Here is a 22,330-nt window from a genome sequence, read left to right as displayed (position 1 = left end):
CCATGTGGTCACCTCTGGGGCAGGCGGGAATCTAACTCATGCGGAAGTGGCTTTAGCTTCTCAGTGCAGTGCTTTAACCCACTGCACCACCAGGGAGAGCCGAGAAATCTTTCATGATACAAAAATTGCTAGCCCCCTCCCCCACATGTAAAACCCTTCAATATCTTACCTCTTAAGTCTTGTTTTCTTTCTTATTTTATGCTTTAGCACCATTCTGAACTTGAAAAAAAAAAATTCTCCCTCTCGCTCAGAACAGTTTTACAGATGATTTTCCCCTCCAGAATTCCTTTCACACTGGATATGTCTTTGTCCCTTGGCCTTAGTTTACAAACCTCCTCCTAGGGAGGCAGCCTCTGAATATTTACACTTTCTTAGACACCTGTGTTGTTTTTCAATCTTTCTCTCCCCCCCCACCACCCCAGTGCCATTCATTATCCACTTAATTTCCTAATGCCCAACTTCCCCACTAGACATTAAGCTATATGATGGTATGAGAGTATGGACAGTGGTTCCCATTATTCACCGATTCTGCACATTCATGGTCATTCTTAGATGTGCGCAGAGTGGTGAGGAAGCTGGGTTCCTCAACATGCACCTTCTGAGACAAGGCCACATTCTACCTTCTTCTTTCAACTGTTGTATTCTAGACAAGGGTCCATCTTATGATCTGCTTATGGGTTTTGTTGATGATTTCACTTTTAAAATGGCCTCCAGGCATAGCACTGAGTAGCTCCCTAGTGTTCCTTAGTGCCAGAAGCCTCTGATGTGCCTTGTAGGAAAAATACAGGTGTGGTGGTAGCATCATTCAGGCATGAGTCATTTTGTGCCACTCCGGAGTTCAATGTTACTGAGTTAATACTGTATGAAACAATATGTCTGTGAAAATGTGCTGATTACTAGAGGGGGAGGTGCAGGGGACTCAGGGGCAACGTGGTAGTGAATTGGCCCTGGACTTCGCTGTAGGTAAGTGCAGCATGTATACAGTTTAAATGCAAAGCTGTACTTGTAGACTTATGTAATTTTGGAAACAAGTGGAAGATTCATCAAATTTGATTAAAAACTAAGACTAAATAAAAAAAAAAGATGTCTTTAAACAGAAACATAAAGCAAGGTTATATCTTGTGGTCAGTTCACAAAAATGTGACCAGTGGAACCTAACCCAGTTTTTCCCACAGGCGCAGTGATTCAGTAATCACTTACTCAGTTTTTCTGATGACTTTCTAGAACACACTCCTGCACATAATAAACCTGTATTTTGTTTCTACTTCTAAAACATCATTTATTCCAGTGACTTCCACACAATACTATTGAGTAAATATTTGTTGAAAATGATATATTTTTATACATACATAGAAATTATGATATAAAAATGAAACGTGTATTTATTTTTCATGCCAAAGGTATAAACCTCACAACCCTGTCATTTCTTTCTGCCTTTAAAAAAAAAGTAAAGATTTATTTTTGACATGATCTTTATTTTTATTGTTATCCAGGATGCTGGAGAAATGGTCCGCTCCTTTGTTGGTGGTTTGGAACTTGTTGTCAATTTACTGAAATCAGATAATAAGGAAGTTCTGGCAAGTGTGTGTGCTGCTATTACCAATATCGCAAAAGATCAAGAAAATTTAGCTGTTATTACAGATCATGGAGTAGTCCCCTTATTGTCCAAACTAGCAAATACAGTAAGTAGTACATCTCCTTAATTTCCTGTGCATATTGTCATGAGATGTCATGGTGTAGAGAGAAATAATAAACTTAAAGTCCGGAGATCTAGAGTCAAGTTTAATAGGCATGACATTTTAGTCAACTTATTTAATTTAATATATGTGGAAGAGTATTTTAATCTGCAAAATATTAATGTGTGAAAATAGAGGCTTTTTCATTTGTCACTGGCACATCAATTGGTGGCAGATATAAATACTGTTATGAAAGTACTTGGCCATCATCTTCATCACTCTAGTAATTATTATTTCCTTAAGATAATGTTCGTGCCAACTTTAGAAGTTAAATGTACCTCCTACAACTTAGGAAGCTTGGAGCTCTGGCATTTTTAAGCTAGAAGACCTTGGCATTCACTCTACTGTTGATTCACAACTGTGCCAGGTAGAATGAACAGCCAGAAGAGATAATGACTTCACCATAACCAGAGGTATTTGAGAAAGGCTTGGACTACCACTTGGCAGGAAAGTCATAAAGCAAAAATTCAACCATTGGATGGATGCTTGGTCTAGAAAAAATTTCAGGCCAGAAAAATGCTAAGTTTCTAAGAATATCTGCCAGATTTAGTCAAGGACATCAAGCTATGGCCTGAATCAAGAACCATAATTAACAAACAGAAAACTGTATATCCAAATATTTAGCTACATTATACCTATAGAAAGAAATTACATATAGAAAGGACATAGTCTGCTTAAAGTAATACAGGAAGGAAAGTGGCAGACTAAAAAGCAGCTTTATTTGCAAAAGTGTTTTCTCCTCCTAGCAAGTGCAAGTGGGATATGTGACTGAAAGTATTCCTAAGGATAAAGATACAGACTTAATTCACTGATCCCAGTAAATTGAAATGCTCCCTTAAGAATGTTCGATGTTCCTTAATTATTAGCATTACAATTTGAATTAATTATATTCCTTAATTATATGATCTGTAATTCTGGATTTGGGTGGATTTACACAAAAGGAACTCAAGCCTTGAGCACACACTGATGCTGAACCCCTATTGCCTTTTTTTTTTTTTTTAAGATTTATCTATGCTTACAGAACTGGGGTATAGGCTAGATATGTGGTGGGTGAGAGGATTCATCAGGGACAGAGTAGGGAGCAGAATAGGCAGATCGATGAAATACACTCTTGAGGGGGGCAGGGAGCAGGTCAGAAAAGGTCTGCCGCGCCATGTGGGTCAGCTCCCTCCCTGGCCAGGGATTGAACTCATGTTGCAATGGCTTCGGAAAGCTTCATAATGCCTGCTTTAACCCATTGTGCCACCACGGAGAGCCCAAACACCTATTGCCTTTGAAGGCGCTGGCGTTCAGTCCGTCAAAGGAAAACTCATGATGGGACCTTAAAGGACTGGTGACCTGTCACAATACTAGCTCCTTCCAGTCACCTCCTGAGTAGCCAGCTTGCCCATCTTTTTGACTCTCTCATCGTGGCAGGTAATAACTCTAGCATACGCCTGACATGCAACGCACATACACAGTCCTTTTCCTTTGTGTAGAATAACGATAAACTGAGGCGTCATCTGGCAGAAGCGATATCACGTTGCTGCATGTGGGGCAGGAATCGAGTGGCCTTTGGGGAGCACAAAGCTGTGGCCCCACTAGTGCGTTACCTGAAATCAACTGACATCAATGTGCATCGAACAACGGCTCAAGCCTTGTATCAGCTCTCAGAAGATGCCAATAACTGCATCACCATACACGAGAACGGTGCAGTAAAGGTACAGTTGATTGACTTCATGGCTTATTCCAAGTTAGGTAAAGGTAGGTTGTAAATTGACTTTAAGGATTGCTAGGATTTTTACCTAACGGGGGAGGTTATTTGGACATGAGTTTTGGGTCCGACTATGAGTGAACCATGTGTTATCACGGTTTCTGTTGCCTTTACATTATGTGGAGGTAGAATACTTCTAAATCATAGGTTACAAAATATACCCAGAAAAGAGAAAAATCATCCCATAGTTTGATTTTATTAAAGCTTGTAAAGTGTGTGAATAATCGGTGGCAGAATTCTATGTACTATTATTTACTGAGTATTGAAATGATCACTTATAGGCACCAATTAAATAGCCAAGGAAGTGACAGAGAGAAGCAGCAACTAAACTGTCACTTAATAGAAAGGCGCAGTTCCAAGTCACAGTTAAACAATCTGCACATCACTTTCTTTTTGCCTTTAACCAATATACAATGAAAAGTTTCTGAAAATAGATTTTGATATTTCTGCACGTTGGAAATACTTGAGCTTCTGAATAAAATATTTTGATAACAATAAGTAAATTTAAGAGTATAGGAACAGCTTACCTGTATTAGGAAAAAATTGATTAGAAATTGATTAAAAGCGAACCTCCCTGGTGGCGCAGCGGGTTAAAACACTGCACTGAGAAGCTAAAGCCACTTCCGCAGGAGTTCAATTCCCGCCTGCCCCGGAGGTGACCACACGGTGTGGCAGACCTCTCCTGACCCGCCCACTGCTCCCCTCAGCAGTGTACTTCGTCGATCTGCCTGTTCTGCTCCCCACTCTGTCTCTGGTGAAGCCTCTCGCCGCCTCTGAGCCTCTGGCCTGTACCCCAGTTCGGTGTATACAAATAAATACATCTTTAAAAAAAAAATTGATTAAAAGCTGTAGCTTGTTCCTTTGGACAAAATAATTGTCCTGAGGATTACCACTATTTGAAGCCTAGCTCCCCTGGTTGTATTCACCTTTTGAAATGAATGCCCAAAGCAGACTGGTCTTTTAGACAAGAATTTTTTTTTTTAATACAGTTAATCATATCTGTGCAAATTTGTATATATCAAAAAGAAACTCTCATAGGAGCAAAAAATACACTTAAATGTTAACATCATTTTTCAAAGTGATTATTTTAATTTGTTCTTCAGACCTATTCTGGTTGAAGAATATGATATTAATTTCTCTGAAATTATACCAAATTTACATCTAAATGTGTCAGCCTTTCCATTATAAATCTGTTTTTATAGCACATAAGTTAAATAAGTTTCTTCAAGCAAAAAGCTGGCATAAAAAGCAGCTTTTAAGCTAAGCACTAATTTTAAAAAGTAAATTATAAGAGATATTTTGGAATGTTAACTTCAAATTGCTCAAGAATGATAAAGATGCTGTCACTTCTATATGATAATGTTCACACTTCAAGAAAGAAGACATTTCTAACTTAAAATTACACATTCTATTATTACACAAGGACTTGCATCGCCTAATGTGTGATAAGTATAATTTTAAACAAAGCGAAGCTATAAAAATAAGTAGTCTGGGAAAGCATCTGACATCTAACATGTGCCTAGACCATTGTCAGTTTAAGGAGAGGATTTCTTTTGAAAATGTAGTGATTAATACTAATTTTTAATATTAAAATCAATAAAATATTAATACTATTACTTAATAAAATGTACCTGTTGTGCTTCAAAACACCAGGTGTATATACAACTCAATTACCTCTCCCAGTTCAAGTCAGTGGATAATCCAGAATTATTTATGAGCTGTATTCTGCTATGAAAGACACTGAAACGGTCTTCACCTGTCCACACAGCTTCTATGTATTAGAGGAAGAGGGCTCTGAAGTGATTAGGGTGTGAGGACAGGAAAGAGAAAAACAAAGAAAAATAGGTTTGGTAGCACTGTAAGCCCTTTCCAGGTCTCAGGAGGCTGTCTGCCTCACCCACGTGCTTTCCTACCTGGCATTGCGACTGGAGGTTACTGTGTCTTCTGGGACTTAGTTTTTGTGTTACCCTGAGTGATATGAGAGCCCTCCTGCCGGCTCTCCCTCTGGGGCGCTTTCCCTGCTCTGGTTTCCTTCAAGGAGGAAAGGATGGGTGGGGTATGCTGTAATAGCTTAGAATAAATGGTAGTTGCTTGGATATGAAGAATAAGGAAGGGGGAGTCCGAAATCTCCCAGATTCCACGTTAGATGAAGATTTGACCAGTCAAGGCGCTGCAAGAAGATATTCGATAGATTAGGTGGTTAAAATACCTACAGTGAATGTGTGACCTTGAGTAACTGCTAACACTTCTAACGCCAAATGCACATAAACTTGACTCATTCTTTTGACAAGTCCCTGCTGTCCTGGTTCTTAGTTGTTCCCACACTGTCCTAGTTGTGTGTGTGTGTGTGTGTGTGTGTGTGTGTGTGTGTGCCTGTGTGGTGTTGCTGCCCAGCCTGCAGGGTTTCTGCTGCAGCTGCCTGTGAGTGACAGGCATGGGGTCTTTGCCCATCACAAAGCCATCTTGTCACACTGTTCATAAGTCGTTTATTCTTGAGTTAGTTCTTTTGGCTGATACTTTCCTCGACAGCAGTCATTACCGTGAGACACTGTGACCATCTCATGCCAGCTGCTGTTTATTCTGTAATAACAGGGAAGGAGTAGGTATGGGGTCTGGAATAGGCTGGATTCAGTTTGAAGTTTGGGTCTAGAGCAGAGCTGTACAGTAGGAATATCATGTGGGACACCTTAATATTAAAATTTCTAGTAAAAATGTAAGCTAAAAATACAGACAGGCAAGATGAGTAGTCTATTTTATTTAACTCAATATATTCAAAATGTTATTTCAACACAAAACCAAGGTGGGAAATTACAAATGAGACATTTTACTTTATTTTGATTTATTAAGTTCAAAATCTCAATTTAGACCAGCCAGGGTTCATGGTCCACTAGTGGCTTGTAGTTTTATCATTGCACTGAGCAAGTTTAGAGACAGGAGCAGGGAAGATCCCAGAAGCAGCAGCGGAGATGTATTAAGGCACGAACAAGAGTGGATAATATGTTTTTGGCAGCAAGTTCAGAGAAGCCTGAGAAATGCCTACATTTTCACTCACTCACAGAGCATGTAAACTGGGGAGGAGAGCGGGAGCGGTCAAAGTATACCTGAGAAGTTAACAGATTAACCAGGAATTCTAGAAGCTGAAGTTTGGGCGCATTTTCAAGGGGATTGTATGTGACACTGCTAAGTGGTCAACAAGGATTTCCTGATTCAATTACATGGAAAAGAATACTATGCTAGGGCTTTCCAGGTAAGCCTGCTCTATATTAACCAACAGATCCTTGCTATGGCGAATATTATGTGATGAGAGTAACTCCTTAACTGCCTTATGGTTCCACACAGACCTCCTTCTCAAAGCATCAGCTCAGAGTCATAGCAACATTTTTTTTTAATAATGTAATAGTTTATTTTTACATCATTTTATGCCTTTTTCCATCTCAGTTGTAATCCCCTTGGGCTTCCCATCACCAAATCGCCCGTGTGCCATCACCACAGTCCCATGCACTCCTCTCTCCTCAATTTTGATCCCATTCCCCACTCCACCCCCGTAAAATATCTCTGGTATGTGTTGTTCATTATTTTTTCCCCCCCTGGCCCTTTATGCTCCTGCTATGAGTGAAGCTATCCGGTATTTTTCTTTTTCTTTCTGGCTTATTTCACTAAACACGATCCCTTCCAGCTCCATCCATGCAACATCTTTTTGAACATATTGCAAAGCAGTTGAGAGCTATATTGAAAATATGAGATGTCTAAGAGATGCATTAAAGTCACTTGGCAATTATAACAAAACCATGACATAGGAAAATAGTATCTGGAGGGGAAGAAGTGGCAGGGAAAACTGAAGCAGGCAAGTCCTTTCCTAAGAAAGAAAAAGATAAAATAGGAAGAGGATGGTGGCGCAGCGGGTTAAAGCACAGCACTAAGAAGCTAAAGCCACTTCAACATGAGTTCGATCCCCGCCTGCACCGGAGGTGACCACATGGTGTGGCAGACCTCTCCTGACCCGCCCGCTGCTCCCCTCGGCAGTGTACTTCGTTAACCTGCCTGTTCTGCTCCCGGCTCTGTCTCTGGTGAATCCTCTCACCCTCTGCATTTCTGGCTCATACCCCAGTTCTGTATGAATAAATAAATAAATCTTAAAACAAAATAGGAAGAAGATGACTATCTATAATAAACCCCCTTCCCCACAGTGACATTGAATTTGCTTTTCAAATATCTGCTTTAGGCAGGTGGAAGCTACGTGATGGTCACTTAGCTTTTTGGAAAGCAAGAGATCAGCGATATTGCAGAAAATATAGCCAACCCTAGGCTGAGAGTGCCAGAGTGAGGGAAGAGCAGTTCACATAGGGTGGAGCTGAAAGGGTTGTCTTGGTTGTCTCTGAGACTCCACGTTCGTGGCGGCATTCCAGAGATCCAGAAAACAGGGCAGATGAAACCAGAAGCAAACATGCCCCAACTCCGCTTCTGAAGTTGGCAGAGGGAAAGGAAAATATCACAGTGATTCTGAGTCAAATAGGTGTACTCAAGAGACCCAGAAACTCAGTGACTATATGCAATCTGCCTATATAATATTTGAGCAAACTATTTTTTTTTTCTATTCTGTATATTAGAATGGGCCTGAGGTCTTATTTTAAAACAACTTTTTGCTGATTTTATTTTTTTCTCCATTCATTTTTTTACTTTTGTAACTTTTGCTAGCTTTAGTTAGCAAATGAAGGAAATTGCACACTCAGCCATGTCGCCCTGTCACAGCAGGGTCAGTCGCCTGCTTCATATTTATTTAGCACTTTGTTTCTCCTTGACAGGAAGGCTTACGAAAATAAGAGTCAGTAGGCATGAGGAATTCTAAAGCAAGAGGAATGCTTTACATTCTTACAAGTTTAGTGTATATAAAAATTGATACAAGAATGGTCTTTAAAGTCAATTTTTTTTTAAGATTTTATTTATTATTTTGCATGAAAGAACTGGGATGTAGGCCAGACGTGCAAGGGGTGAGAGGACTCACCAGAGACAGCGTGGGGAACAGAACAGGCAGATTGACTGAAATACACTGCTGAAGGGAGCAGAGAGACAGAAGAGGCTCGATTCCTGGCCAGGGATCGAACTCGGACCATGGGCGTGGTAGTGCTGAGACTTAACCTGTAAGCCACCAGGGAAGCCCCATTTTCTTTTTAAGTTTTTCTTGGAAATCTCTAGGGAATGTGTTTGCCCTTGAGGTGTTTTCAGAAGTCTTCTAAAATTCCAGGGAGCACTTGGGAAAAATTGAATGTGCCCAGGGCATCCAGAATAATAAGAGTACTTGTCTTCTTCACCCATGCCTACCCCGCCTTGCTCCATAATGAATCCAACTTGTTTGTGCTAAGTTATCATCACCCACCCTGGCAACATCAATTTCCCTCCTTTTTTAGAAAAGAAGAACTGCATGTAAGAGTAGCAAGAGTTAGCTAGCAATAAAAAGTAGTATCATTTTCATTTATTCAGCTTCCTGTGTGCCAGACCCTATTCTAAAAGCACATTTACAGAGGTGACTTTCTTCCATCGTCTCCATTACCCAACAAGATGGAAACTGCTACACTCTCCCTATTCCGCAGATAAAATGACTTTCGTAGAAGTGAAGTAACTTTCCCTAAATTTACGGAGCCATATAAGGAAGAGACACAAATCTGGATCCAGAGTCTGTTTTCGGAATTCCCTTGCTGATGCAGCCTGGGGCACACGTGTGGATGTGGGTGCCCGGGTTTAAAGTTGCGATTAAAGGCCTGCGCCTGGTGGAGGAACTGCTTTATGAGGCTGAACAGCTGTCTGGGAGGGACAAAGGGGAATGGGACTTGGCGGAGAACATGCTTGTTTTATGGTGGAGTGGTGCGCGTCCTGTTCCAGCCTTGCATCCTCTTGAAAATACATCCCCAATGCTGTTTCTCTCCTTATTGTTTAGGCTTCCCCAGCCTCTCCTGCTGCTCTTGCATTTTCTTAACTTATGTCAATTCAAAAGTACAAGAGCTATGATCTATGTGTTAAAATCAGATGATCTTGTGATTTGAGCAAAAAATTATATTTTTCTCTTTATAGAAAAGGTATAAAGGTAGCTATCTTCTCCAAAGGTAGTATTAGCTAATGCTCATTAAATTGGTTAATATGAATGGCGTTTCATCTGTGTTTCTCACATGTGGACCTCTCTCTACTTGTCATTTTTAGAATGAAGAAAGTTTCTAAAAGCTGAACACATGAGCTTTGGGTTTAATGTAATTTTTTTCACCAACCTATTTCAAGTTTCTAACCCCACCATTTATGTGAACTATGTCCCCCAAACTCAAGGTCCTTAAAAATACACCTTATTTTTAACTTTAAGAACATATCCCACCAAGGGACAAATTCAATGAATTGTTCTATTCAACAAAATAAGGGTCCATAATCCAAGAAATTAAATTGGAAATCCAAGTTCAAATAGGAACCAGGGGCAAAAAGCTCTTGCCTCCTCGCAAACAAATAATAGTGCCCATTTGTAAAGTCACATAACTTATTGTAGTCAGATTTCTCACATCTATCTCTACCACACTCTGCATGTGATGACACCGTCTGGAGCTCCTCCTGGGCCATATCCGTGTCCTGTGGCACTGTTAGAGCTGTTGTTTCCCCAAAGTGTGGTCAACAGTCCACCTGAACAACGTGGGGTTTATTAAAAACCCGGAGAGCTGCTATTCCCTTCTCTAGTCGACTGCCAGGTCTCCATGAATCAGACCAGGAAATTGTATTTTAACCCAGCTCCCATGGTGACTGGGGAGCACAGTGAAGTTTGAGAACCATTGATGTACAGGAATTTCATTTATATTAATCACCTAGGAGGCTGAAGACCGGGGGGTGGGGGGAGGTGGGAATACCACACTCGTCAAAGGTTAAGGTTAGGGAGACTTGACGATGTTTCATTTGTTGCATGGAAAGTTTAATATACCCAACAAATATGATGGTGCATTCAGAATGCTGCAGTGTGTGATGTCATGCTGAACAGGAGGACTGTGACTTGCCAGTATGGAATGAGGGTGATCGTGTAGTTGGGGAGCCGGGCTTTGCAGTACCCTGGCAAAGGGCCAAGGCCGACTGTCTAGAGTATGCTCTTTGTTCTTCATCAAAGAAAAGACAAGGGCTTTATGCTGATAATATAACAAATATGTAAGTTCCTCTAACTGAAAGAAGATTGAATTTACATGTTCTCTATTAATAGTTTAAAATACTAGTGTCAAAGCTGTCAGCTTTGAAAACAGTACTGTAAGATCTGTCACAACAGGCTAGTAGTTTACAAATCGTTCAAGGAATCTATCTAAACATACAGACTACAGTGGTTGTGCATGCTGTGGTGTCCCACTCAGCATAACTGGATGGCAGTCTCTACATAGTCACAATTGCCAAGAGGTGATGGTAACATTCAGCACCCAAACTTACTAAATTATTTAAAATTGGCCCGGAGTCAAGTCCTAAGCTGGAAAAACTGTAAGAAATATGCACTAATGTGACAAGCCAGGATTTCAGTTTCTGGACCACTGATTAGAAATTGGCTAGTTAACATTCACTCTCTCTCTCTCTTAGTATCTAGCTGTCATTTAAGATGTTTTCAAGACTCATATACTCGTATTGTAAGGTTGTTACTGTACGTCTTTTAAAGACGTACAGTATACACCCTTGCTAATAGCTTTGACTTTATTATTGTTGTTTTTATTAAAGAACTCTTTTGTAAGGCAAGCCTGTATGTTAAATTGATGCAAATTATAAAATTTGAATGGTAACTATGGTTTTTATAAAAAATATTTCAGACCTAGCTATTGCCAAATGTTGGGAAGATTTAACATTCTGAAAATTATTTGTTATTTAATTTTTACTGGTATCTTTATGATTTTTCCCCCTATCATCACCCCTGTCTCTGTTCCTCCCTCCTCCCTCTCCTTGGAGCCTTCAGGATGTTAATTGATGTCCACTAGGATTTAAAATTTTTTTTATGTTTTTGAGTTATGTGCTATGTAGATGTTCAATATGTTTATCATTTTGACTTACTTTGCTGCACATAAATCTCTTCACTTTCCCCCATTTTGTTGAAAATGACTGCGTTTCATCCTTTCCTATGGCTGTGTGCTGCTGGTATGTATATACACTCACCTCTTCTTGATCCTGTCATTTGTGAATGAATTTAGGGTGCTTCAGTGTCATAGCTACTGTAAATAATACATTCTGAATTCTGTATAATGTATTCAGAATACATTCTAAGTCATGTATTCTGAAATTTAAACAGTATATTTTGGTTCTTTTTCTCTTGTCAAATACATTGTGATTAAGTGAGGTATATTATTAAACTGTCAATCAAATTTCAAGAAAAGACTTCTTCACCATTTTAAATCTATGCAAGAACAATCTTTATTTTCTATACATATAACATTCATATGTTGGTTCTGGAATTTTTGTTTGTTTGTTTATTTAATTCCTGTTGCAGCTCTATGCAGCAATAGCTATTTCCAGTCCTCTTTATTTGTTCTCTTAAATGCATTTATTATTTTATTTTCCCTGTCACCATCATCTTTTATGGTCCTTTTATATGTTCTCCTTTCACCTTAGACACTTCACTTTATTAATGTCAAAATGCCAGGTTACCTGCTATATAAATGTCCAGCATTTGCCCTTGTCCTTCTGTCTAGCTTTACTGCATGTGGTTCCTTCAAACCCTTTCCATTTTGCTGTAAGTGGAAACATTTTTTCTTTCTTGAAGACTAAATAGTATTCCATAGTATGTATATAATAAATCTTCTTGATTCAGTCTTCTATCAGTGGGCACTTAGGTTGTTCCCATGCCCTAATGAGTATAATGCTGCCATAGGCTTTGTGGAACATACAATTTTAGGGGATGATGACTTCATGTTCTTTGGATTAGTGCCCAGGAGTAGGATTATTGGATCATATGGGATTTGCATTTTTAATTTTTTTAAAGTAAATATAGAGTACTGTCCAAAATGACTGTACTAGTTTACATTCCCACTGAATGTACATTCCCACTGAGTGTGATAGGGTTTGTCTCTTCCCACCCTCTCCGGTACTTGTTCTTGGGGGGCCTTTTTAATATGCGCCATTTTCATGGAGGAGAGACAATATCTTACTGTGGTTTTACCTGAGTCTATCTTACTGGAAAGTGGTGACTGTTCTTCCACATATCTGGTAATATACCCCCTCCCCCAGTTAGGCTGAGGGTACATTTACCTGGCGATCAAAAATAAAAAATCTCAAAGCCAGGTTAAGTTTAACAGATGAAGAACTTTATTGTTGGACAAGCAGTAGAGAAACTATGTAAATATACCTTCTCCCCAGGCTTCAGGAAGTCACTGGTTCCGTTTTATTTGGGGAACAGGTACGTCATCAGTTCAGGCTAGAGTCTCAACAGTCATGAGTAAAAGTCCCTTACGTACCTCTCACTCTTGCATGGGTTCCTTTTCTCTGAACAGCCCTTAGTTGCCACGTTGGGATTAACCAGTTGAGCTGAGTACTGGGACCACCACCCTCCTATGTCAGGTTGTTATGAAAGGACACAGGTTAGGGCAATCATCTACCTCATAGTTTTCCACCTATTTGTCTTCTAGATGCTGGTTTAGGGATTTTAAACTTGGCAAATGACAGATTTCTGCTGTCACTATTGAATCTAAACTTTAAACCACAGGGTTTACCTGGCATTCCAAGCAAATACTTTTTCTCTTGCTTTAAGTTAACTGCTGCTTACTGCTGCAGAGAAAGTACTAGATAGCAAGTAAAATTTGAACAATGATTTGTCTAATCACTGTCAACTATACGGAGGCTGCCTGAATTTTGGGGCTGTTTAAAAACCCAAAACCTGCATCTATAATCTTCATAGCAATAGGGAAATGCCCTAATCATTTATTTTTGTTTAGTTTAAAGGAAATCATTGTAGGATAAAAACAAAAACCCATTTCCATATGAGTTGCATAAAGGACCTATCAGCTGTAAGCTCCTTTCCTTGATCTGGATGAAACCAGAAACCTTGGCCTCAATACTTGTTCCCAAATGTCATATTTTTGAGATTGTTACATATTCTAATACATTTACTGTAGAATCTCTGCCAAAAAAAAAAAAAAAGTGAAGGAGTCCACACAAATTAGATTTTCAACTGGAAAGCCTTTCTTAACATAATCACGTTACCCAAATGAGGAAAGTCAGGCTACATTACAGTTTTTCCAAATTAGAATAAAAGAAAGTGACATGATTGGTTAGCTTATCTTGTGCAAAGTATATACTCCAGGATGCCTCCCATTCAAATAGCTTTGGATATCAAGGTGTTAGGTTGGCATCCCATGCTGTTGGCACATGTTAAAGCATCTTCTGGTCTTAGAAACCTCTTCCCACTGAGTTGTAGGTCTGTCAGAGCTGTTCAACAGTAGCTATGCCTGCAACTTTGTGTGTGTGTGTGTGTGTTTGGTAATAAATGATCCATTTCAAATAAATGGCATTGCAGCCAACTCTGCAGAAAGAATCACTTTCTAGAAGAGTGATTATTTTAGAGGGTCAAAAATGCTCAAACGGCACAGTAAAAGTACTTGCATGTTGCTCTTTTTAATGGAAAAGATTGCTACTGGTTACATTTGCCAAATTCAATCAGTATGCCAAAAAGTCGAGGAATCTGGCAAGGGCCATAGAGAGCAGTTCCATCTTTCATCTGTGTTTCTTTTCTGTATTTATCTAGCTTCAGAAAATGCTGGGAATGTCTTTTCCTTCCGACTTGGCCCTTTTGCTAAACCACAGAAGCACACCGGTCAGCTTCTCTTAATTGTTTAGTTACTTATAGTGTAGTCAGTTTTTATAGTGGTGAGAAATATATTCTTTCCATTGGGGGTTTTTGAAAAGCACCAACAACTGTTTATTTTCACTTACTGAAATTTATCCCAGGAGTAACAACAACAGCAAAATTAGTTTTACTCCTCGGCAGCTACTTGACTCCATACAGAAAGACAGGAGGCCAGCTCATTACTTCTGGCCTCTAGCTGACCCCAAATGGTTTTCTTGTGTAAGAAATTTTTCACAGAAGTGAGACACAAGAATTAATAACAATAATAATAGTGGTGTTTCAGACTTCATGAATAAGTCATTTGGGGCACTCATAAAATATCTCCTGTTTTTCCCTTGAAAACACCAGCCCTTTATATACAAAAGGTAAACAGTGCTAGAATTAGCATGTTGGAGTCTTTAATGTATAAAAAATATGCATGCATTAACATTCCCTTCTCAGATTCCTTCCCCCCGTGTCCCCCTCCTTTAAGATCAATCAGTTTTTGTTCTGAAAAAATACAAAACTCTTAGATTCTTTAGAGCTGTGTTCTTTTCCTCAACCCATTGCTATGGCACAAGGAGACTTCTTGAAATGTATGCAACTTCAAAGTACAGGTACTAAACAAAAGTTACATTTTTAAGTCAAAATGATTATAGCTTTTGTAGATTTAAATCAGAGCCACTCTATCTGTGGTTTGCACAGAAGTGGTGGAACACGGTAGCTTATGGTTGGGTAGTTAGGCCATGTGTCTAACAGCCTCCTGGACAATACTTTTGGGAGAAAAAGTACTGTAATCTCTAGGTCTTTATGTTAACTGTAAGTAAAGCAAAAAAAAAAAAAATTAAGGTGTTAGCTATCATACTTTATAATCCAACTTAGAAGTTGAATCCTTGAAGAGAAAAATAAATCAGTTCCCTAATGCAGTGAAAACCAATGTGCAGTTTGAGAGGGTCTGTTCACAATGAAGGACTTAGTGTTTATACCTCTGCTTATTGTAAGAAGTAACTTAAAATATGTGTGCTAACTACTGCAGATGTTGATATTTTCACTAGACCATGATTTTCTGATTGGGGAAATCTGATCAGATTTCTGTAAAAATAAACTTCTCAGGTATTTTTTCTTTTATGGTCACTTGCCAATGAAACTACTTGTCACAATGTTGACCCAATTTTTTTTTTATTCCATTTTGCGTGTAGATAAGTGGAAATGAAAACCTCTTTGAAAGTTGTCATATTTGCCAAAAGGGCTGAAACGCTGATGTAACCTGTCACAAGATGGCCGCCGGCGGGTCTGGGAGCTCCGTGTCCGATGGAAATATGGCAGCCTCAGCCCCACTAGGACTGGGAGAGGCAGTAAAGATGCCGGTTTATTTCACGGTGAAATTATCCCTCTCTGGGGGTAAACTTTCCTACTCTAAAATCTGCCCTCAATTTTACTTGTATAAATCCTAGAAATCCTGGCAGTTGGGCAGTTTAGCGTGGAGGTGGGTGGGAGGCAGACTCAAGAGCCTGAGTAAATTAGCATCCTGACCAGCCCTTTCCTTCAAAGCCAGGACAAGCCTCCGTTTATATTTTTGAGATTTAATCTTGATTCACTAGCCATCCTCTTTAGACTTTTATTAAGTCAGCTTTCTACTGTGAGCACCGTATCAAGGGTTTGCTCTGATAATTACTCCATTACATTAATAATCAAGCACTTGATTATTAACCAGAACATAGTCATTAAATGTGACATAGTCAATAAATTAATGACATGTCATTAATAATGACATATAAACCACTGATACAGCTTAACTATTTTTCATATGCATTGAAATCCTAAAATCCTGAATTGTATTATTTTTAAAATGTTTTGAGAGTTCTTAGAGACTAAATATATGCTATAATTCATTAAGTATAATTTAGGTTGATGCTTTCTTTGGTCCACCTAGGAAAATGGATTAAGTCTGAAGGAGAAAACTACCAATTAAATAAGACAGAGCCCTGTTATTCCTCAGCCACAATCTCCCCAAGTCCCTATACAGTACTTGGTGTCACTCATGTCTATCTTTAAGATTTCAATTTCATCTCCATTATGTTGATTATGTTGATTTGTAACATTATATAAGTTTCAAGTGCACCGCCGGTCATTCTACAGCTGTATCCGCTGTGTCCACCCACTGTCTGACTACCACCACCAGTCCAGGTTCCATCTATGTCCATATAGTTGACCCCTTTGATCCATTTTGCCCACCCCCATCCTCCTTCCCTCTGGGAACTGCCAATCTGTTCTGTTTCTACGAGCTTGTTTGTTCATTTGTTCTGTTTTGTTTTCTGTATATTCTACATGAGTGAAATCATACTGTTACAGGGCATCCCAATGTGAACTGGGTTGCCTGTCTGTGGGTCTTCACCCGTGCGCTTACGGTTCAATCGTATTATGGGCACACTCAAAAGGTTAAATAATGGATTTATTTATAAGGAGAAAGGTAAAGGAATTACCCAGGGAAAGAGGGAGAGAAACACAAGTTAACTAGGATGTCCTACCAGTTCTGCTGACTTGGACTCCACCGGCTCTGAAAACTGATTGAGCGCCAAAACGATCAGCTGCGAACCACCAGGTCCCCCCAGAGCCCACATGTCCGCTTTTATCCCAACCTGGCTGCTCAGCTCCGCCCTCACGTCCCGGCGTGCTTCTTCTTGGTACTGATGGGATTTGGAGTTCCAGCATCTGGAGTGGGGGTGGAGTCCATGAAAACTGTACCTGTTACAATACGGCCTATGTCTTTCTCAGTTTCATGTATTTCACTCCATTCAGCATATATCCTAAGGTTTATCCATATTATCACAAATGGCAACATTTCTTTCTTTCTTTGTGACTTTGTGTAGATGGACACGTGTACCTACATATCCTCATCTTTACCTGTTCATCCATCGACGGATACTTAGATTGTCCACTATTTGCTATTGCAAATAGTGCTGTAATGCACATAGGGTGTCTGTCTTTTCATAGTCTTTGACAAAATACCTAGAAATGGGATGGTTGGACCAAATAATCCTTTCTGTTATAACGAAAGACTTGTTTGCCTGTGTAGATTGCAACATTCCTGAGGGCAGAAGTCACACCACACTCATCCACTCCTGCCTTCCCAGGGACTAGCTCATGTCCCCCATGGCACAGAACATAGTAAATATTTGTTGAATGAAGCAATGAACTTTCCCTCCCATTTTCGGTCCTGCCACATAACCATAGTACCCTAATATCAAAATACTCTGCAAATGCAACAACAAAATAAAAAGTATTTGAGGAAGGACACATATTTGTGATATTTTCCTTCTACATAGTCACACAAGCCACAGAGCTTAAATTGTTTATTTTAATTTGTGAACAGTATTGAAATGGGCTGAGTTGCTACAACTCTATATTTTTCCTGTTGCTAGAGAAATTTAATTTTCCCCTGCCTTTTTTTTTTTTTTTAGTTTTTACCCTGGAAAAGTAAGGTGATAAATACAGGCAATCATTGCAAAGTATGACTATTGCAGGGTGCTAATGTTTTCAAATTGCTGATGATTTTTAGGGACACCACAAACTGGCCACACTGTCAGAAGTATTTGGCAGTCATAACTGGCAGCAGGAAATCAGACTGTAAATTTAGAAAGCATTGCACCATATTCGGGAATGTACCTCCAAGTCACCTCCAAATATGTCATGGTCATGTAGCTGGGGTCCAGAGCGAATTTAACTACCCTTTATTATGTATTTTGTGGTACATGAAAAACTTCATAAAACCTGACTGGGCAAGAGAGTCGGTCTGGTGCATTAAAGTAAAAATGTCATCATAGATTTCCACCTCCCCCTGCCAAATTGGAGAAGCCATGTTGCACTGATAGTTTCTTATACCCTTCAAGTTTAGTGACATAATTTTAAAAACTTATTTCTATTATTCATTCCTTTAAGGCTCACTGGGATAAGTTTCTCAGCAAGTGCTTATGTCAGAATAAATTGATAGGCTGACGAAGAGGTGGTAGTTTTAACAAACGAAAACTTGGACATACGTAGGGTTGTGGAGAAGATCGGCACTGGAAGCCAGTGGGGGCAGGAACCTTAACTCCTCCGCCCTGTGTGTCACGCCAGGAAACTTGAGAGGAAAAGCTCAAAAGACTGCTCGCATTATCCTGTGACTTGAAACAGGTGCTCACGGCACCTCGTGGGTGCCTTTATGTCCATAGCCCCCCAAAAGCAAGCAGTGTCCTTGTGGAGATTTCCAGGACTTCTTTTTTTTTCCTGTTTGTTTTTATTGAGGTAACAACTGGTTTAAATTGTTCTTGGTATTTGGGAAGTATAGGATTGCCCCCATTCTGGTGTAGTTAAGTGTAGGCTACCTGCCACCCAAGCACCTACAGTCCACTCTGCTCCCTCCCCACTTTTTGACAAAATTCTGTACTGAAGTAATTTTAAAAAATGTTTGTAGGGCCTCTTTGGTGGCCTAGGGGGTAACTCTCACGCTATCACCACTATAGCCTCAGTTCCATTTCTGGCCAGGGAGCTGACTCACATGGCCTACCAGACCTCTCCAGTCTCAGCAGCTCAGCAGCTCCCCTCAGCACTGCATTTCAATAGATCCATATGTTCTGCTCCCCACTCTCTCTCTTGAATCCTCTCAGCCCCAGCACCTCTGATCTACACCCCAGTTCTTCTAATACAAAAATTAAAAAATAAAAATAATAATACACGGGTATAGAGGGGTCTGTGTGTTTGAGTCATAGCAATATGAGGAGCAAAGGGAGCTTTGTTATCCTTAGGAACCCTGAGGAGGGAGTTAAAGCAGACAGGAGGGGCAACTTATTCCTTGGCTACCTTTTTCAAGGTTGAAAACTGGGATGGATCTTACCAAACAATTTGAAAAACAAATACCCAGTGATGTCTGCTAATGAATGCAAATAAGCTGTTGGGAATATCAAGCCAGAGAGACCCAAGAATCACTGTCCCTAGGCTCAAGTAATGAATAAGTTCTGTTGTGCGATGGAGAAAAGGAACTTAAGTACATTTCAAAAGGAGCTCAGGCTGAAGTTAATTAAAACAAAACAAAACAAAACAAAAAACACTGGAGGAATCATTCCAAAACCTTCTCAGGCTTGCTTGCTGTTAGAGCTAAAATATGCCAAGCATCTTAGCATCAAAATGGCGTTAATTGCATTAGCTCTCTGTTAGCCCCTGAGCAGGCCCGGTGGGTGTTTGGGCCTCTGGCCCAAGAGATGCAGGGGCAAGAGTGCATTGGAAGTCAACAGCTGCAGGGTCAGTAGCAGGCAGGTCTGGTCCCCAGAGACTGCTTATCCCCATGCAACCCACAGGGGGTTAGTAGAAACAAAGAGGTTCCATTGAGTGGAGCCATTACAAACTGGGACAGTTGACCAGGACTAGATATTTCAGCTTTGGGTAAAGATATGGTGCCCAGGTGCCAGGGAGAGCGAGCCAGCCACACCTCAAGGTATGCTCATGCCAGCGGTGCCAGGACCAAAAATCAGCCCCTCTCTGTGGGCAGTCAAGTCAAGGTGGGCAGCATGCATGACAGGGGAGAGGATGGATCTGGAGTTCGCATTCACCTTCTGGGTTTCCCATGCTCTGTAACTTTGAGCAAGTTAATCTTTCAGTACTGCCATTTCTTCCTCTGTAACACTAAAATATTAACAATATGTGACTCCAGATTTGTCATGAGCACTCCATGAATTAGTATATATGAGATACTTTCAAGAGCGTTGTACGTGGCAAGCTCTCATGGTTGAAGTGGCAGTCCTTATCATTGTTACTTCTTCCTTCTGGAGGACTGCCTGACGCCCCGCCTTCCTGGGTCTAAAATGGTGGAATGAGCAGGGAAATGGCGTTTCTGCTGGAGGCTGGGTGGTGGTGACCTGAGCCGAGTCTGCCCAAACTGTAGCCTATGTACTGTCTGGATTTTGCTTTGTGAAAGGAGAGACTGCCACAACCACTTACCCAAGTCTGTGTGATGACCAGGAAGTTGGGCGGCCATCCATCCCCGCCTCTAGGTCCTGTGAGTCAGAGGGAGGGCCGTTCCCCTGGGCCACTGGCCACCCCATCCTTCACCACTCACCTGGTGGACAGCCTGCGGGCTGGACGGCATCTTCCTCCCAGTACCTTTCATCGGGTCATCTCACATCATCAATATCCACAACAGCTTTTCCTGATGGAATAAAGGAAACAAAGACCTTCCCACCTGTTTATTAGATCCAAAAAGAGGTAATAGGGGAAACATGATTTAAAAGAAGAATCTTGCCATATGTATAAAATATGCATCGAAAAGTGCTAGATCGACACGCAACAAATGTTCACAAGGGTCAGCTACTTAGGTACCCAGATCCAAATCGATTTTGAAAGAAGATCAGTAGTGAAAACAAGAGTTTATTAAAAATACTCCGTCAGGAATGCTTAGAGGTGGCATTCGTTCTATTCTTTCAGGAGGATTCCGAAATAGGTTGGCATCATATGTAAACAGTGTTTTACATGTATCATTTTAGGGGCTTCAAAGTTCTTCTAAAACAGGGTTATTTTACTTGGTGCCACTTAAAAGGTAACACTTCAGGATATAATTGGAAATTTCATCAGCAAGATGAAATTTGGTTAGAAGTGATCTTCTTTAAGATTTGTAGATACATTTGAAAATCTTGGGATAGTAAATAAAATTATCACTCGTTTAAAACTCAGTCTTCTTTTATTTTTTTAAAAATTTTCATATAAAAGAACTGTGGTGCAGGCCAGAGGTACAAGAGGTGGGGGAGAGGATGTACAGAGACAGAGCAAGAAGCAGAACAGGCAGTGACTGAAATTCACTGCTGAGGGGAGCAGCTGGCAGGACAGGAGAGGTCTGCTGACCATGTGGGTCAGCTCCCTGGCCTGGGATTGAACTCAGGCTGTAGTGGTGACAGCACTGAGACATTACACCAAGCCCACTAGGGACACCCTAAAACTCAGTGTGATCGTGTTATTCTACATATCTGTTGGAATTAAGAATGTGTCTTTAGGACGTGGCGTTGGGAATGGTTTTAGGGCAACTGTTGGAAGAGCAAGTGTGAACTGAGCAGACGTGTGAGGACCCAGCCTGAGCAGCAAGGGAAAGTACTGGGAGTGAGGAAGAAATTCTAGGGAGGAAAGAGGTGAGGAAAACCCTCCTCCTAGAATGAAGATGAATAACTTTTTTATATACATAATGAAGTTGGAGAAGGTCTGCCTGAGAAATAGGAATGGTCAGGCAGAGTTCTGGAACCCCATGTCCTACTTCAGAGACCCCATTTAATTTATATGAATTTCATAGAAGATAAGGTTTTGTTTAGATAGAAAAGGAAAAGAGTTTCAACACTGAAAAATAAGTCTTTTTTTTTTTTAAATAAATACTCTCTGACTTAGTGTACTTGGGGCCAGTCTTGTGTTCTGAATGGTTAACTTGCCAAAAATCATGCAATATGGTCTCTGAAATAAACAGTCTTTGAGAGAAGAAAAAGAAAAAGGCCATTCTGTTCTAAAATTTGGTGGGTTTCTTTCACTTAAAGTTGAAGTTCTTATATAGATGACATTAAGAAACATTTTGTCTACTTTTAGCAAAAAAGAGTAAAATTAATATCTCATTATATATTAAAAACTTTCAGATCCCCCCCACACACACCCACACACACTGTACATGGAAACATTAATTTTTGAAATTTGGTGGTAATGTTTCTTGGATTTCATTCTGAAAGATCTTGGACATTAGAAATGTTTTTAAAAGAGAAATTGAGAAAGCCCAATCATATTTGACTTATTCCTCCCCACAAATTGTATGAGAGAAGGAAAACATTCCCCAAATGGGTAGCAAATGACAAGACTTTTCAGGTATACTTGATATCAGCAGAGTGTAAAGAAAGGAAGGCAGAGAAGCCTTGAGAAGGAGGTTAAGTCCACTGGAATTTAAGCAAAGTGATCATTGAGCCAAAAGAATCTTTCACTTAAGGTTATTTCCCAAGAAATTAGTCATTTATTTTTATCCTTACAAGCTTACTTCCAACT

The 22,330-nt window shown here is 40.0% G+C and overlaps 1 protein-coding gene across 1 annotated transcript in view; it reads left to right on the top strand.

Moving 5' to 3' along the window:
* Nucleotides 1-22,330, top strand: part of ARMC4 (armadillo repeat containing 4) — a 105,058-nt gene that overhangs the window by 74,291 nt on the left and 8,437 nt on the right. Inside the window, exons 17-18 of the mRNA XM_004692947.2 lie at nucleotides 1,494-1,682; nucleotides 3,215-3,436. Coding sequence (XP_004693004.1) covers nucleotides 1,494-1,682; nucleotides 3,215-3,436 — 411 coding nt within the window. The remainder of the gene's footprint in view (nucleotides 1-1,493; nucleotides 1,683-3,214; nucleotides 3,437-22,330) is intronic.

The sequence above is a fragment of the Condylura cristata genome, unplaced genomic scaffold, assembly GCF_000260355.1.
Source record: "Condylura cristata isolate star-nosed mole 26May11 unplaced genomic scaffold, ConCri1.0 scaffold00035, whole genome shotgun sequence".
Lineage (NCBI taxonomy): Eukaryota > Metazoa > Chordata > Mammalia > Eulipotyphla > Talpidae > Condylura > Condylura cristata.
This window is presented reverse-complemented; position numbering and strand designations above follow the sequence as displayed.